This window comes from Zootoca vivipara, chromosome 7 (assembly GCF_965207765.1).
Source record: "Zootoca vivipara chromosome 7, rZooViv2.hap1.1, whole genome shotgun sequence".
NCBI lineage: Eukaryota > Metazoa > Chordata > Lepidosauria > Squamata > Lacertidae > Zootoca > Zootoca vivipara.
Genome location: NC_142590.1, coordinates 42,878,208 through 42,895,200, shown reverse-complemented (window position 1 = coordinate 42,895,200; position 16,993 = coordinate 42,878,208). Strand labels below are relative to the sequence as shown.

The 16,993-nt window shown below is 43.9% G+C and overlaps 1 protein-coding gene across 1 annotated transcript; it reads right to left on the bottom strand.

The window, feature by feature from the left end:
• Positions 1–639: 639 nt before the first annotated feature.
• Positions 640–16,520, bottom strand: LOC118088555 (cytochrome P450 4B1). The gene is made up of 12 exons (XM_060276921.2): positions 16,275–16,520; positions 15,127–15,268; positions 12,739–12,783; positions 10,862–10,989; positions 10,186–10,316; positions 9,875–10,029; positions 9,354–9,460; positions 6,455–6,645; positions 5,304–5,437; positions 4,096–4,160; positions 2,155–2,237; positions 640–898 (listed from the first exon to the last, which is right to left on the bottom strand). Exons 1-12 carry the CDS (start codon positions 16,458–16,460, stop codon positions 730–732), a joined length of 1,536 nt encoding a protein of 511 aa, XP_060132904.2. The 5' UTR covers positions 16,461–16,520; the 3' UTR covers positions 640–729.
• Positions 16,521–16,993: the final 473 nt, after the last annotated feature.

Genomic DNA, 16,993 nt, shown 5'->3' with positions numbered 1-16,993 from the left:
CGTAAGTAGCAGCAAAACGTATGTTGTGAGGGTGGCTTTGTGGCACTGCCCTGCTGTGCTGACCACTCCTTGGCACAAATAGATGAGGCATGTGCCATGTGTCTGCCTGGCATGTTTGAAATGGCTCTGAAGTAATGGAAGTGATTAGGATAATCATTAAACCTTACTCAGCATGTTTAGCTACAATATCTTGCAGTGTTCCTATATTCAAGCATGGCCAATGACTTTGTTGACTAAGATACAAACTAGATATGATTTGTGAGTTTCAGCCTGCAGGGCAGCTCCACTGCATTTATTTATTCCATTTATGTTTTTTTAATTTATATCCCGTCCTTCTTCCCAAAGGAGCCTAGCCCTGCCATGCCACCCACTCCTGTCTAGGTGGGTCAAAGCTCTGTTCTGAAGACACTCTGGAGGGACTGGGAACCTGTCTGATGCCCCTGGAAGTGGCACAGTAGCAGTGGTGCCCTCTTGAACTGGGAGGTAGTCCTGGTGATGGGTTTTTGGAGACAGAGGATGGAGGCATGGCTGACCCAGGGCTCCTTCTTCATAATTGAGCATTTACTTAATTAACTCTCCTAATATGCTCCATTAGACCCCACCTCCTCTCAAAGAAGTTTCAAATGATTCACAGCTTGCTTTAAATATGCCATTTTATTAATTCCTGCATTGCAGAGGGTTAGATTAGATGGCCCATGGTCCTCTCCAACCCTACAATTGTATATGCTATCAGCTGAGTTTCTTTAGCAACAGGTGTATCCCATTTTCAGATTTTAAAACAACCTGGGGGATCGGAACAGGAGGCTTTGCTGAATCTGGCAAGATTTCAAACCGGAGTAGGATTTGAGCAAGGGCCACTTTCATCTCATTCATGGCAAACTGCTGTCCGATGCAATTCCTGAGGGAAGAGAGAAAAATCAGGAAAATCTATTAAAAAGCACAGTTAATCATAATGCAGGAGCTTTACCTGCAAATGCTGACTCAGCCTGTCAAAATCCTTTCAGTCCAACTTTCAGCCTGGATAGACTCCCAACCATTAACAAGGAAACCCAAATCCTCTCGGAGCCTTGGACCTTGCTGGAATGCATCCCCCAATCCTTGAGTGCAGTGCAAGGTTTCAGGGGTTCCTGAATGTGCTCCAGGATTGGTTTCCTTGGAATGAAGGTCACAGGATACTTATGGCACTTCTGCAATGTGAGGTGTGTGTTGTTGTTGTTTTACAATAGCGGAAGGTTCACAGCACTAACAACCCACAACCCAATAGTCTCCCCATTACCAAAGCTTTGGTTTCTCCCAAAAAGCAAGTCAAGCCTCTTGAGGATGTTGCCTCCAGCCAGCAGAAGGGGTGGGACAGAAATACGTGCCCCTTTCCAAGCCCCTGCATTATTTTTTTACTTCCCTTAGCAATACATCACTCATATGTGACAATCAATGTAATCTTTCTGTAGCCACCTGCAAGTATGTACTAGGTCACTGGTGGCGAACCTGTGGCGCTCCAGATGTTGTTAGACTCCAGCTTCCTTCAAGCAGTATGACTATGACCAATGGTCAGGGGCAATGGAACTTCTAGCCCAGTAACAGTTTCTCCACCAGACTCCATAGACAAACTTCTTCCTCTCCTCCCTATTGCTCATCAGCCACCTCTCACTCATGTGGCCTGAATGTCAGAGACATGGCGCCCCAGAGCGACGATGGGGAGGAAGAAGGGGACAGCGAACTAGAGATCTACAGAGACAGGGATCTTCAGAGAGGCAGCGAGGAACCTCTCATTCCTCCACAGCAGTTTGAATTCAGACCCCCTCAATCCTCCTTGGCTTCTCATGTCAGAGAAGAAGAGACAGTTTCTCAGGACAGTGAGCCAGAGCTGGCAGAATGCACAGACACTGATAAGGAGTATCAGGTAGCAACTGAGAAAGAGGAAAGTATGTCAGAGGAAGGGGCAGTATATCACTATGAATCTGCTCATGCTCGTAGGTTCACGGGGGGTTAAAGAGAGCCATCAATCAAAGAGAAGGGAAGGAGGGGGCTCCTGGAGGATATCCTGTTGGAAGCGAGGACATAGTTCAGATGCCTCAATGTGTTAATGACAGTCCTTGCTGCCTAATTAAGCCAAGAGTAAATCAGACCGTGACAATGAACCGTCTATATCCTCACCTTGGTCCAGCTGCAAAAGGCACAAAAGCATGAGAATGCCTCTGAGATGACTTCTCGGGTGAGAACCTAGTGGGGTCAAACACCTGAAGGAAAAGAAGGCAGATGTCTTTTATTAGCATCTCTAGCAATTGATAGTCTTGTTTCACAGTCTGGAAGCTTTTATATAATCTTGGGCCCAGTCTGAAGACATATATGTTTAAAATGCTTTGATGCTTCCTATAAGGTTGCCAGAATTTCAATTATAGGTTTGGATGCACCAATATCCAAACTTCAGGTCTCTGGGCCAATGGCCCAATTTCCAGGCCACCCACTGCTGTCACTACTGCTGAGGGCCCTGGACAGGAAGAGTGGAAGTGGAAAGAAGGTAGAAGGGTACCATCCTGCGCCAACTTGCATCTTTCCTTGTCATTTTGACCCACCTCCTCCAGTTGTCCCAATTGGCTTGGCAGGTGAGCAGGAAGTAGAGTTGTGCAGTGGTGGCAGAGGAAGAGCCTGGGGATGGAAGCAGTGGCATGCCCATCCCACATTTTGGCAACAGTAACAACAGCAACATTTTGGCAATTGTGGCAGGCTTGGCTACTATGGTCCTTATGCAAGGCCAACATTTGGTGCCCTTCCTTCGCGCTGCCTTCCCAAAGCCAGGTAAGGAGGCGTCTGACTTTGAGAAGGAGGTTCGGGTGCTCTAGGACCCTTTAAGAGTCTCATGCTTCTTTCCCAAAGCCCAGCACCTCACATACCAGGCTTTGAGAGGGCGCTCCCTCTGCTCAGTGCCCAGTGTATGCACACCACCCACACAGCCCTAAATCTGCCTTTGGTGGCAAGCAACAGGGCAGTAGCAGGAGCATCCGGCCTGCTTGCTCATCCATCCTCCCCACATTTTATGTGGGTAAGAGAAGGCATAAACAAACCTGCCCATTACCATTTCCCTCAGTTTCCCAATTTTAAGTTTAGTTCTCCACATTTCTACACCATTAACACAAAAGAGTCCTCCTGAAAAGTTATCTGCATTATCATTATGTACACATATTTCGCACACAATTGTACACCAACAGTCATCAACAGCTATCAGTCAGTCAATCACCCATTTCCACCACCCTTCTGAGTGATCCCCCCTCCCCATCCCCACCCCTCCCCACCCCTTCTCTACATAAGTGCCTGGGGACTCCCATTTCACTGTATCTGAAGAAGTGTGCATGCACACGAAAGCTCATACCAAAATAAAAACTTAGTTGGTCTTTAAGGTGCTACTGAAGGAATTTTTTTATTTCAAGTAAAAAGCATTTAGGAGTGATTCTTTTTAGCAGAAAATGGCAAAGGGGGGGGGACATGATTACAAAATGTTCTCTTACTCATGCTAGAGTTCTGCTTTCAAAACATAAACGGCCTGCTGGATCAGACCAAAGAGTAACTAAATGTCTTTGAGAAGCCTACAGGCAGGTTTTGAAGGCAACAGCCCTCTCTCACCATTGCTGCCCGGCAACTGGTACTCATCCAGACATCTTTTTGTGCCATGTTCCAAGGCACAGGTCTGGGCATTCAAGCTCTGTATCCGAGTAGGTGTTTTTTGTGTGATTTCTTTTTGTGTTTTGTCCTGGCACTTTCCCTAGGAAAACCCACATTGTACCATTTTAATTGGAGGAAATGGTAGTCAGTTTCCCCACAGATTGCCATTTGCTCCAATTCAGCAGTAAAGCATGGGTTTTCCCAGGGAAAGCACCAGGACAAAAAACACATACACAGACATGGAGCTTTATAGCACTGACCTGTGCCTTGAAAGTGTGGCACAAAGGAAAGTCTGCATGAACCCTTTGTTTGACTCGAAGGGCAACATCCTCAGTAGCTGAGATTATTTTAAAAATGCAGTTTGGCTAAAATCCACCAGCTATGTATTCCAACTCTGAAACTAGTTGCAGATGTTTATCTGTAACTACAAATTATTACCTCTGGGTCTTGCCATACTCTAGGGTTTCGGTGGATACAATAAATATTAATTGCCACCAGGGAACCTGTAAAATAAAGTGTTAACATGATTAATTTCAATTAATCCAAGCACTGCCATTACCAAAGACCATAAATAAACGATAAATAGCAAGAACTCAGGTCAAAAGAGGATGGATTCCAAATAAATCTTCACAAGGTCTTATTGATGTGATGCGGAGTTTAAATGGGAATTAATCCCAATGTTGAAGGCAAATAAAGGTAAATTCCAGTAAAAATCAGGACAAGGCCCTGTATCGACTATTCTTCGTCAACAAAGATTCACAGGTCAAAGTGTACCAAATATGTTTGTAGGCAAACATATTTGGTACACTTTGACCTGTGAATCTTTGCTGACGAAGAATAGTCGAAACAGGGCCTTGTCCTGATTTTTACTGGAATTTACCTTTATTTGCCTTCAACATTGGGATTGATTCCCATTTAAACTCCGCATCACATCAACAAAACCTTGTGAAGATTTATTTGGAATCCATCCTCTTTTGGCCTGAGTTCTTGCTATTTATCGTTTTTTTCTGGATTTTCCCAAGAACTCCAATTTCTATTACCAAAGACCATAGCTGCCAAGTTTTCCCTTTTCTCGCAAGGAAGCCTATTCAGCATAAGGGAATTTCCCTTAAAAAAAGGGAGAACTTGGCAGCTATGCCAAAGACCTATCTCAGAGCTAACATTTCAAAGAGAAAGAAGCAATGTTGGGGGCAGAAGGAGCTTATGGTTCTGATCCAACTAAATGGACTTGTATGTATGTCCTACTCAAATTGATGGAACATATTAGTCACATCTCTGAGAGGGCACACATAAACATTCTACACAATTAGAGATTACACAACAGCTGCTTCAGAGAAGTGGACACGGAGCAATGGATTCAAACTACAAGAAAGAAGACTCCACCTAAGCATTAGGAAGAACTTCCTGACAGTAAGAGCTGTTCGACAGTGAAATTTGCTCCCAAGGAGTGTGGTGGAGTCTCCTTCTTTGGAGGTCTTTAAGCAAAGGCTTGACAGCCATCTGTCAGGAATGCTTTGATGGTGTTTCCTGCTTGGCAGGGGGTTGGACTGGATGGCCCTTGTGGTCTAGGGCTAGACCTTGTGTCAAATATTTTATTCAATCTAAGGTAGACTATGGCCAACAGAAAGGGGCCAATCTGAACTAACCTTCAGGTAAGCTGCGTCCATCACAAAAAGTTATGGGTTTACTAAGCTGCCGGGAGATGGCAGGCACTGGAGGGTAAAGACGGAGACTCTCCTTAATACACATGGTGGTGTAAGGAATCTTCCCCAGGTCATCCCTGCAAAATTCAGATGAAACCATATTTGAGCAACAACTTTTCCAACTAAGATGGTAGGATCTTTCAGCAGCTGTGCAACAGGTCAAACAAGGTAGCAAGGGCCTGAACTATATCACAGTGTTGTACACCTTGGTTCTCATTCTCTCTCTATCACAAATCTCCAGTGACATCACTGCTCTAATAGAGTTGATGGCTAGAAGACCTAAGCCCTATTCAGATATTTGGTACCTAGGTGTACTGAACACATGAAAGGAATAGTGAGGATACATGGGCTTGACTTTCCCTTGCCACTGCAGTACCAGCAGATACTGAATGTCTAAACAGGTCTCTAGACATGGAAATGGTAGGCTGGATCCAAAGTCAGTTAGTCATATTTGAGTCTAGCATTCACCAATGTGGTGCCTTCCAGATGTCTTGAACTACAACTCCAGTCCCAGTTAGCATGGTTGTAGTCCAGAATATCTGAAGGGCACCTAGTTGGAGAATGATGCTTTAGTCCCTTTGAAATCAATGAGCTAAATTAGTTATGACTTACTCATTTCAATAGATGTTATGATTTTATCAGAGTTCTAAGTATATGAGTCAAGTTTTTCCCCAAACAAGGAAGCTTTTCATTACATATCAAAGCTGGAAGCACATAAACAGAAGGATGTAAAAGATGAAGCCAATCTGGATCCCTGCCGACTTATCATGTAATAAGTGGAGGAAGGGCGGAATATAAAATTAATAAATACTTAAGTACATAAATAGACAAAAAAATAAAATAATACCAGGTTGGTGAAATAATGGAAAAACTCAATAATTGCTAACTTCCACCTGTATCTTTTGAAAGTAAACATACTTAGAACTTGGGGATCTAAGCGTCTGTTGGTGAGAAAGGAGCAAAAGGGAAATGATAAAGGAGTCTCTGTGATTGGCCTATTAAACTGATCTTCCAATTCTAGAATGAGAAAGCAATTATCCTTCCCCTCCAAACAGGCCATACAAGTATAGAAAAAGCAGAGTTAGAGGTCTCACCACTGAATTGTGTCTCGATCTCCCAGAGTGTCCTTTATCTCCTCCCTGCACCTTTGCTGGTGTTCTGGGTTCTGGGCCATTGCATATAATAGCCAAGAGATCCCACTGGCTGTGGTATCATGGCCTTCAAACATGAAAGTGTCCACTTCAGCACGCAGATCTTCATCAGATAACCCAACACCATTTTCATCCTGAAGAGGAAAAAAAAGGAGATTAGCTATTTGATGAGTTAGAAATGGTTAGGGGTTTTAAAAATTACCACAATTAAAGGACTTCAGAAACTTTTTTTAAAAAAATAACTTTTAAAAAAGAGAACCCTGTTACTCGTTTACTTGATTATTTCTTCATCAGGGGTATAATATTTACAGATGGTGGAAGGCTTCATCACTCTTCACCTACATATGCTTTTTGCTGCTAGAGTTGAGATACCCCACGCTCTTTCTATTATACCCCTGATGAAGAAATAATCAAGTAAACGAGTGCTTCCAGTTGGAAAATTTCATTCATATAAAATTTAGTTACCGTATTCTATCCCCAGATTCCAACTATGGTCCAAATTACATCTAGTACTGAAGGATAAACGTCTCCTAATTTGCAGGTTAGGTGTGGGTTGCAGGGCCAGCTCTTGGACTGTATTGAGGTGGACAGGGGAGTGAGACAGGAATGCATTCTGGCCCCTACTTTGTTCAGTTCGTTTTTGAATGACTTAGAGGCAAGCTTAATGGACCCTGATGGCCATCTTCCAAAAATAGGGACGAGAAAGACCCCTGTCTTGCTGTATGTGGATGACGCGGCCATCCTCTCCCGAACCAGACCTGGCCTGAACTACCAACTAAGGAAATGCTCAGGCTGCTGCTCTGGTAATGGGTAATTTTCATCAATTATGAAAAATCAAAAGTCCTGGTGTTTGAGAAGAGATTCTCCCCGAGTAAATGGGTACTGGATGGTCACAAACTAGAGCAGACCAAATTCTTCCAGTACCTAGGGCTTCTATTCCATCATTCCAAGTCCTGGAAACATCATCAGCAGACCGCCTATCAAAATGTGGAGGTAAGCAAACTGGCTAAACTTTGATTCTTTTATGCAAGGGGAGGCCATTATGTTCCATCAGCCATTAAGGTATTTAATGCAAAATCTGTCTCTCAACTCTTCTATGCCTCAAGCATCTGGTTCAGTCATAGCTGCCAAGTTTTCCCTTTTCTCGCGAGGAAGCCTATTCAGCATAATGGAATTTCCCTTATAAAAAGGGATAACTTGGCAGCTATGGGTTCAGTGGCTCATTCTCCTGGTTCAATGGCTTCCAGGCAAAGTTTCTCCGGTCCCTCCTACAAGTTCCAAATTGTGTTCCAAATGCAATACTATTTTTAGAGACAGGTGAATGTCCTCTAGCAACTAAAGCATGGTGGGCTGGCCTGAGATACTGGCTCAAGATCTCAATCTTTGGCCTAGGGAAGGGGTTACTTCCATACCTAAACAACAAGGAGTTTACCAGCTCATGGGTGAAACTTATGGTTAGAAAAGCCACTTTGGTTGGTATGCCACCTTCTCTCCTGTACCATCTGGGCTATGATACTGCCCTTGAATCTCTGAGGCAAAGGCTCTGGGACATATCACATAGTGTTCTCCGATCTCAATCTCATGTTGTCTGTGGCCCATTAGCAGTAGGAGTTCACTATGGATTCAATGTTCAGACACCTGCATATTTTAGAAATTTGTCTGTAGCAACATATCAGCGTCTCTTCACCAAAGCCATATTAAATGTATTCCCATCAGAAGTGCTAAATGGCAGACTAAGAGGCATCCCTTATCAAAATAGGATCTGTGTATGCTCTCAGGATGTTGACTGTATGAGGCATATTTTATTGCAAGCTAGGGAACTATTGATTAAACCACTACTGTATTGGCAAATCGGTCAGGTCAATCTGAAGCCTACTATACCAAATATATTCTGGATGACAAGTCCAATGATATCACAGTGGCCATGGCAAAGTTTCTTTTAGAAGTCATACGAATCAAAGATCAACATACCCATGACTAAACAAATAACGCTTTGGTCTCCCATCCCTGGGGGGTTGTCTGTATGAATCTGTATTTTATTCTGAATCCATGTTATGGGTCGCTGGACCGCAATAAAGATAATTACTATAGTTATTCTGCACTATCCTGTCACTCATATGGGACAGCTGCCTATTCCTTCGTTGCAGGGGGTTGGACTAGATGATCCTCAGGGTCCCTTCCAACTCTACAATTCAATGGTTCAATGTTTTAAACTGCAAAAGCCTGACTAGGAGGCAATGGTGTATAGCTTCCACATCAACTTATCAGGATGAATGCCCATTAAACAGATCACTGGATAACAGAGATTTTATTTTATTTTATTTTTTGTCTGTGAACATATCAGCATGAATGCTCAATAAATCCATTTTCTTCAGCCTTGGATCCCCAGAGATGTTGCTGGTCTACAACTCCCGTCATCCCCAAGCAATGGCTAAGCAGACTTGGAGGAATAGGAGCTGTAGGCTTACAACATCTGGAAACCGAAGGTTGAAGGATGCTGCAGTAAACAGCCAGTCTGGAAGATTCCTATGTGATTGGTACAGTTCCAGATGCATCCCTACTTCAAACTATTACATCATCAAGTATTATAAGGGAACAGGGAGAACCAGAGAGCCAATGTAGAAGACACGGAAGCCAATGTAGTTATTTTTAGAGCTGGTTAGCAGCTAAATGTTATCTAACTTTTAGCTCTCAATATTATCTCTAAATATACTATTGTCGTTTGGTTGGATGTCATGCTTCAGATTCTATTGTGGGATAGTTAGTGTGAGTGTTGTTCATGTGTCTACTGATGCCACATGGCAAAAACTGTCCATTGCATTGCCATTTTGAAGTTTCTTACCTTGGCACAAAGAAGAATATCCAGAAAATCCAAGTACCGCTTTTGTTTGATTTTTTCAAGTTCTCCCTCCTTCCTAAAAGATTTCTTTCTTTCTTCTATGACTTTGTCTGTGTGACAAATGTTAAGGAATGAAGACTTTACACTTCTGCAAAGGCAACACTGTCCCAAGTTCCCAACAATCATATGAAGTAAACACTGAGTTGTGATAGACTCCATACATGTCAGAAGTCACTGGACAAATATGAAGTGACTCAGGGCCTCTATCAAGAGTTGGCATGTCCCAAGACCCCTTTGCCCCACCAGGAGCTCACTACCAACCCCAGAACCTTCTGATACTGTTCCTTTGTCTTGCTGCTGTCAAGTTCATCTGTCTCTGCAAGTGAGTGAGTGTTTTGCCTCCAGGCAGCCATGGTGACTCTTTTGGAATTTATTCTCAAAGGGCTAAAGGAAAGTATATCTCTCAAATTGCCATTAGCTAGTTCTCCTGTAAATGAAGGAGGGAAGTGGTGGTAGGGTGTTACCTGTATGTTGGTGTGCCACTCTACAGGCTTGCAGGAAACTGCGCCCAGCTGCAGTGCATCGATAGATGAGATCAAGCCGATACAACATGGTACGGACTCTCTGTGACACCAAATAGGTCAGGTCATAAACTGCTTTTATGTAAGAATCCAACTCTCTGAAAGAAAAAGCAGACTGGTGTTGTTGTTGCAGACAGTTGTGCTTCTTGTTTGCGAAAACACCTTCAGTTTAAATGAAAATGAGCATCATAAAAAAACAATCTATAGGCCAGCTTTATAGGTGGGGAAATAAAAAAATAAAATAAGACATCAACCTGTGAGTCTGCCCTCTGCTCTGGTAACTGAAAGCACATTTCATGATGCTTTCCAAAGTCATCAGACTGACATGTTCAAACATCTCCAGTGATTTTGTGGCATCCTTGTCAATCATCTTCTCCCATTTATCCTAGAACAGAAAGCAAAGATGAGGAGAGTTAACTTCCCAAATCCTGAAGAGCATTTTACTGAATGGCTGTCCCAGGTCAAATATCAGAGTTTCCTTATCATATGAACAGTTCTATAGCGCAGACTCCATCTGCACTATTCATTTATGCAGCCTTAACAAACGCCACTTCCCAAGTTTATGTGAGGGAAACCATGACTGTTTAAAGTCCTTTGATTCTGCTTTAAATGTATAGTGCAGACTGGGCCTAGCTTATGATGTGCCCATAACCTTTATCCTTGCTAACCATCAGTGGATAATGTGAACTTGCCCTCTCTGTGTGTGAAGGGATAAGAGTGGATTGGATGAGCCCACTCAGTGCATATAGAAATTGCCAGTTATTATTTTGCCATTCAAGTTCAGGCAATTCCAGTATTAGACCTGCCCCTTATTCCATCTTACACTGAACTATGACCAATCCCTACTGTGAGAGAGGTAACTACCCCATTAGTATCACCAACATTTTACCAGCATCTCAGCACCTTAGCGGCATCAGCCATACTACTTACTAGCATCACTTTGGTTGAATCTGCAATCAGTGCTATGTAAGGTTTCAAAATATCATAGTGGAACCCTGGAGTCAACAGTCGGCGGTGCTGAAACCACTTTGGTCCATCCAGGATCAGAAGTCCTTTTCCTGTGGACACAAAGAACAAGATGCCATTCAGAACATTGCAGGGCTCTTGATCCAAAGACAGCTCAGGATTTCTGGGATGAGACTTTCCCTAATAAAATCATCTGTTCATAGACATAGAATCATAGAATTGTACAGCTGGAAGGGACCCTGAGGATCATCTAGTCCAACTTCCTGCAATGCAGGAATATGCAGCTGTCCCAAATGGGGGGCAAACTTGTGACCTTATCAGCACCATGCTCTAACCAACTGAGCTATCCATGTACATATTCAGAGAGGATTGCAATGGGAAGGAGGCCACTAGGGAAGGACTTTGCAATGACAAAGTGCTGGAAATATCAATAGGTAGATGAAGACTTGAATGCAAGATTTAAACAGGGGTAGGGAACCTGTGGTCATCCAAATATTGCTCTAATTCCAGCCATCACTGACTGTTGAACATGCTGGCTGGGGCAGATGAGAGCTGGAGTCCAGCAAGGTTTTCCAAGAAGGTTTATCTAGAAGCAGAAGGAGAAATCAGCACTATTCTTATTCTACCCCAGACAAAGTCAGCTCCTGAAAATCAAAATTACCAGTTTACATAATCTGGAAGGTATGTTTTTTGTGGAAAGGGGTTGGGTGGGTGGATATATACAGAGGTTCCATTTCTGGAACCATATAGCTTTTTGAGAATGGGAATACTGGCAGAAATATTGGCAGGTATGGGGAGAATAGAGCCATATTTCCTGAATCACAGACTCATTCTGTACATTTTCATATCTCTCTTATAGGCCTAAGAATGAATCATGTCTACTCAAAAATAAGTCCAAATGAATTCAGTGGGACTTACCCCTAGGTAAGACTAGCTAGATTAGCTAGAAATGCAACCTTAATGAGGACTGAAGGCCCAGATCCTGTCAAGCACTTCTAAGTCTCACTGATTTAACAGAAGCAAAATAAAAAATTCCTTCAGTAGCACCTTAAAGACCAACTAAGTTTTTATTTTGGTATGAGCTTTCGTGTGCATGCACACTTCATCAGATACACAGATCTGATGAAGTGTGCATACACAAGAAAGCTCATACCAAAATAAAAACTTAATTCGTTTTTAAGGTGCTACTGAAGGAATTTTTTTATTTTGCTTCGACTCAGACCAACACGGCTACCTACCTGTAACTTGATTTAACAGAAGAGAATTATCCATGGAGATAAATGCTTCCATAGAAAGCAACAGCACTTTAAAATGCTCATTTTGTTCAGGAGAACTCTCTTTGCTTGTTGTTTCAAAACTAAAATCCTCCAAGTTGCACATATGATTTCTTCAATTTGTTTAAAATCTCTACCGTACCACTACCGTACCGCTAAAAAAAAAAAAAAATCAGGGTAAAAAGTTCTGAATGAAATTCTGCTTGGAATTGCATAATATGAACATGCACTATGGATAATGGGCCTTGACTTTGAATCAATAAAGCAAGCTTGAGATTGAAATATTTAGGCACAGGATTGTTCTTTATACAAAAAGAAGAGCAAAACATCATTGCTTCATTTAACTACATATCCTGTATGAGACCCGCTTAAAAGGAAAACCTGCGATAAATGGGGTGAATGGTCTTTGCTTTTGCTTATACTGATGTGAAGCAACTTCAGGTGGCAGGTTGAACTGAGATCATCAGATATGTGGGATGATTGAGGTTCAGGAAACAAGATTGCAATGCAGATACCTCAGCTCTCACATGTGAAAAAAATATATGAATGAATTATCATTTTACCTACCAATCCAAGGGAGGAAGAACTTATAGGTCGTCATAGCCTTGGGATCTGAAAATAATAATAACAGAAAATATTGTTTTGAGGGTTGCAATCCTATATACGCTCATTGCTCAAAGCAAAACAAAAACAAAAACAGGATGGAATCAAAGGTAAACTGTAGTGGATATTCCAAACTTTGTCTATTTTTAAATTTTAAGCAGACCAATCTGTTTTGAGATGGCATTTGGTTTTCAAAGAGGGACTGATGAACCTGTACAAAACTGACAAGGGTGCTGTTTATTTCTTTAAGATTGTGCTCCTTGCAAAATCCAGCTTGAAAGGCACCCTCTTCGATGCCACAATTGACTGCTCGTATATCTCTATGCTGGCATTAAGTCACCGACACAAGCACTTGTAATAGCTTGTTATTGGTTAGCTTGGACTTTGGACTCTCTCTAGCGTGCAGAGTCATGATGACCGGCAAAATCCAGAGTAGCAAAAATCATCATCATTAAGGGAAAGGTGTTGTGGAACAAATCCAGCCCAGCCGTTTCAGGACATGGCGTATAGGACTAAAAACTGAATGTGACCACAAAGTAAACACAAGTGCACTGAAACCTGAAAGCAGGGGTGGGAACATCAGGTCAGGCCCTCGTGGCATCTCAGTCTCCCCAGGCCTCAACCCCCTTCACCAGGTTACGCTCCTCACTGATCCTGCATTGCAGTATTTTTGCCTCTTGCTTGTCCGGATGGAGAATAGAAAGGGTGTGTGTGGAATGTAGCCTATTGTACAAAAGGGGGATTTTACATTTGCTGCTCCATTTACTTTTGCACAGGGATGCAGGTGGCGCCAGGGCCGTCCCTAGGCCCGGGTCCGGTGGCGCGGGGCACCAGGGCACCAGGCCACCAGGGGCGCCTCTGCGTCTGCTGCGCCCGCTGAGAGGCGCGGCGGAGGCCGCCCCAGGCGCGGCAGATGCAGCCCTAGGCGCGCCTCTCAACTGTTCAGGCCGCTCTCCAGAGGCGCGCGGGCATCGCAACAGGGGGCGGCCAGGCTGAATGGCGCAGGGTGCCGGACCTCCAGGCGGCAGCCGCGCTGCGCCTGCCCACCGCACCGGGAAATGGGGGGGCACCGGAGGGATCCGTCGTGCCAGGGCGCCAGGCATGCTTAAGATGGCCCTGGGTGGCGCTGTGGTCTAACCCACTGAGCCTAGGGCTTGCCGATCTGAAGGTCAGCGGTTCGAATCCCCGTGATGGGTTGAGCTCCTGTTATTCGGTCCCAGCTCCTGCCCACCTAGCAGTTCGATAGCATGTCAAAAAGTGCAAGTAGATATAAAGGTAAAGCTCTGGCGGGAAGGCAAACGGCGTTTCCGTGCACTGCTCTGGTTTGCCAGAAGCGGCTTAGTCATGCTGGCCACATGACCCGGAAGCTGTCTGCGGACAAACGCCGGCTCCCTCAGCCTATGAGCGAGATGAGCTCCACAACCCCAGAGTCATCCGCGACTGGACCTAAAGGTCAGGGGTACCTTTACCTTTACCTTACTTTTGCACATGCCCCCATCTCCATTACTATGCTGGCACATGGTGTTCAGAAGTTTGCCTACAAGGAAATATGGCCTCCAGGCTGAAAGTTCCCCCCTCCCCAACCACTGTTTCAGGGACTGGGCAGAGGAGGAATGGTGGAGCCTGACCCTTCCAGAGAAGAAGAAGTTTGAGGGAGGTCACAGCTCAGAGGCAGATGAGGAGGAAAGCTGAGAAATAATGGGAGAGGAAGAAGAAGCACCAGAGGGGTGACAGCTGACACAGTGTCTTTAGAAAGCATTCCAGACCCCTCCCTCCCAGAACCCGGCAAGCATTGAAAGTAGGAGAGCACAGGGCTCAGAAGCAAAGGGCCCTCAGCGCTACCCATAGGGGAGATGATGACAAATGAGGAAGTGGGAGAAAAAAGGGGTGAAAAGTCACTCGGGACAACGCCATTATTCCAAGAGGCTGAGTTCCAAGTCTCTCTCTGTAAATATTGAATTAAAAAAGCAGATTTTAAGAACTTTTCCTTGCAACCTGCCAAAGGAGTTGCTTCCTCTGCCGCCTGACACATTGCCTTAAAGTCTAAAAGCCAGTCTTTATAAACAGACAGCTTCGTGTGAAATAGGCATCAGTGTACAATTTAGAAATAAGTATAGTGTGCCCAGTTCACTGTGAAAGGTTAAGAGTGTAGCTGCTATTTGCATATGGTAGCCTAGCCTCTGCTATATGTCCTGCCTCTTTCCCACTGGAAAAATGCTCCTCCTCAAGAAAAGTGGGAAGCTTCCCCTGAGGGCCCATGGGGAGAATGAGGCAGCGGGTGGGCTGTGACAGTTGGGATTTGTGCTTGGGGGGCATCTGTAAGGGGAAATTTGCAGCTGTGTGTAAGCTTACCTCCATGACCAAACACAGTTTTTGCATAATCTGGATGGTTAACTACTAAGACAGCCACGAAGCCACCAAACCACCTAGGGTAGGCATAAGGATATTTTTCTGTCCATTCTAAGGTTTTCCTCAGTTCCTGTCCTCGATGGATCTGCAGTGACAGAAAGTAACCATATAAAACGTTTATTAAATCATGTCCTGAGTGTATAGGTGTTATGGCAGAGAACCCATCCCAGAGAATCATTCAATCAGTGAATGAAAATGTGTCTTTCATTGTTTTTCTGAAGAGAGCTCTACAAGAAGGTACAGTACTTGCATGGCGTATAAGATTAGTAGTCAAAAATTTTCCCAGAAAGTACACTGAAGACCTTATTAACATGACATTGCAATTTTCAACTCTTCTGGGTGGGGCTGGTTTTGCCCTCCCTCTTCCCCCTCCTTCCACCTTTATAAGGTGTTCATCGACCATATTGCACAACTTACTTGTGAGGAAGGGTTGTTGTTTTTTAAAGACAAAGATGAAGAAACAAAAGATAGCTACACACCAATACAAGCAAAAGAAAACACACATCAGACATACCTGCAGAAGCACAGAGAAATGGGTGGCAAGTGAAATACATTTTCAGTAAATCTGATGAAAGCCAGAACTAGCTTGTAATCACACTACTGGTGAGAATTCAAGGAGAATATTCTGGAAATGTTTCAAGGTGATCTTGTTCTGACTGGGTGATAAAGCAGAAGGAGAATTGGACAGTAAGAAGAGCCACCTCTTATTCACTCTACTTATGCACACACGCACACTCTTCATACATTTGCAATCACAATTCTAATTCTGCTTTTTAACCCAATACTGTATTTTCCTGTATAGAACACGCCCCCGTGTATAAGACACAGAAAAGTCTTATACACAGAAAAGTACGGTATTCTCCTCGAATTCTCACCAGTAGTGTGATCGCATGCAAAGGGAGAGATTGTGATTTTGCACTTGTGCTGAAGGAGAGAGGGTTTTTCTGCCAAGTGAAGCCTCCCACCCATTTCAAGGCTGAGAAAAGCTATATCTGCCTGCCAAGTAGAAAGAAAGCCCATCTTCGTTTGCATCTGCCCTTTCAACTGCAAATAAATATCCCCCCTTCCCTTTTCCAAGCCTTCTTCCTTACCTCCCTGTTATGGCCATAAAGCCAGTGACTGGAAGGTCCTAGGAAACTCTGGAAGTTTTTGAGAAGTTCTTTCTTCCTCCGGTACAACTTAATGATTTGCAGGAGCCCAAAAATAATAATGAGCCCTATAAAAAGATGCAAGACCTGTAGAAAGTGGGTATACATTTTTCCCAGCAGAGAAAGCATAATGCTCTGCCCTTTTCCAGCAGCCTTTGTGTTGCCTTGTTATGTCTATGAATAGAGACTGTCTTTAAGTAACCAGAAACCTCCTATTTAACATGCACACAGAGACACTTCTTGGGTAACAACTGGGGGCTGGAACGCTCCAGTGCTTCCCTCCAGTGTTTGAGAGGGAATTGCGCAAAATATCTTCCACAGTTTGAAGGGACAAAGGTGATTTCACAACATTTCACCTAGTTAATCCAGAAACCATCCTGAGTTGGAATAGCACAGGTAGTACTTCAAATGTTTACGTACCATGGCCAATGTTGGTACCATGGCCAATGTTGACTGCTTTGAGCTGAAGATTGGGGGGGGGGCAGTGTCATGGTGCATGTATGAGGTTACATGTGCAATGTGTGGTGTGCACCTGTGATGGCACACACATGACGCAGATCACATGCTTGTCCTATCTCGTGCTCAGGAGGAGCCTGCCTTTGATGCTCCATTGCACTTGGCTCGGTGGTTCGGACTCCTCTGCCACCTCAATATGAGGAGGC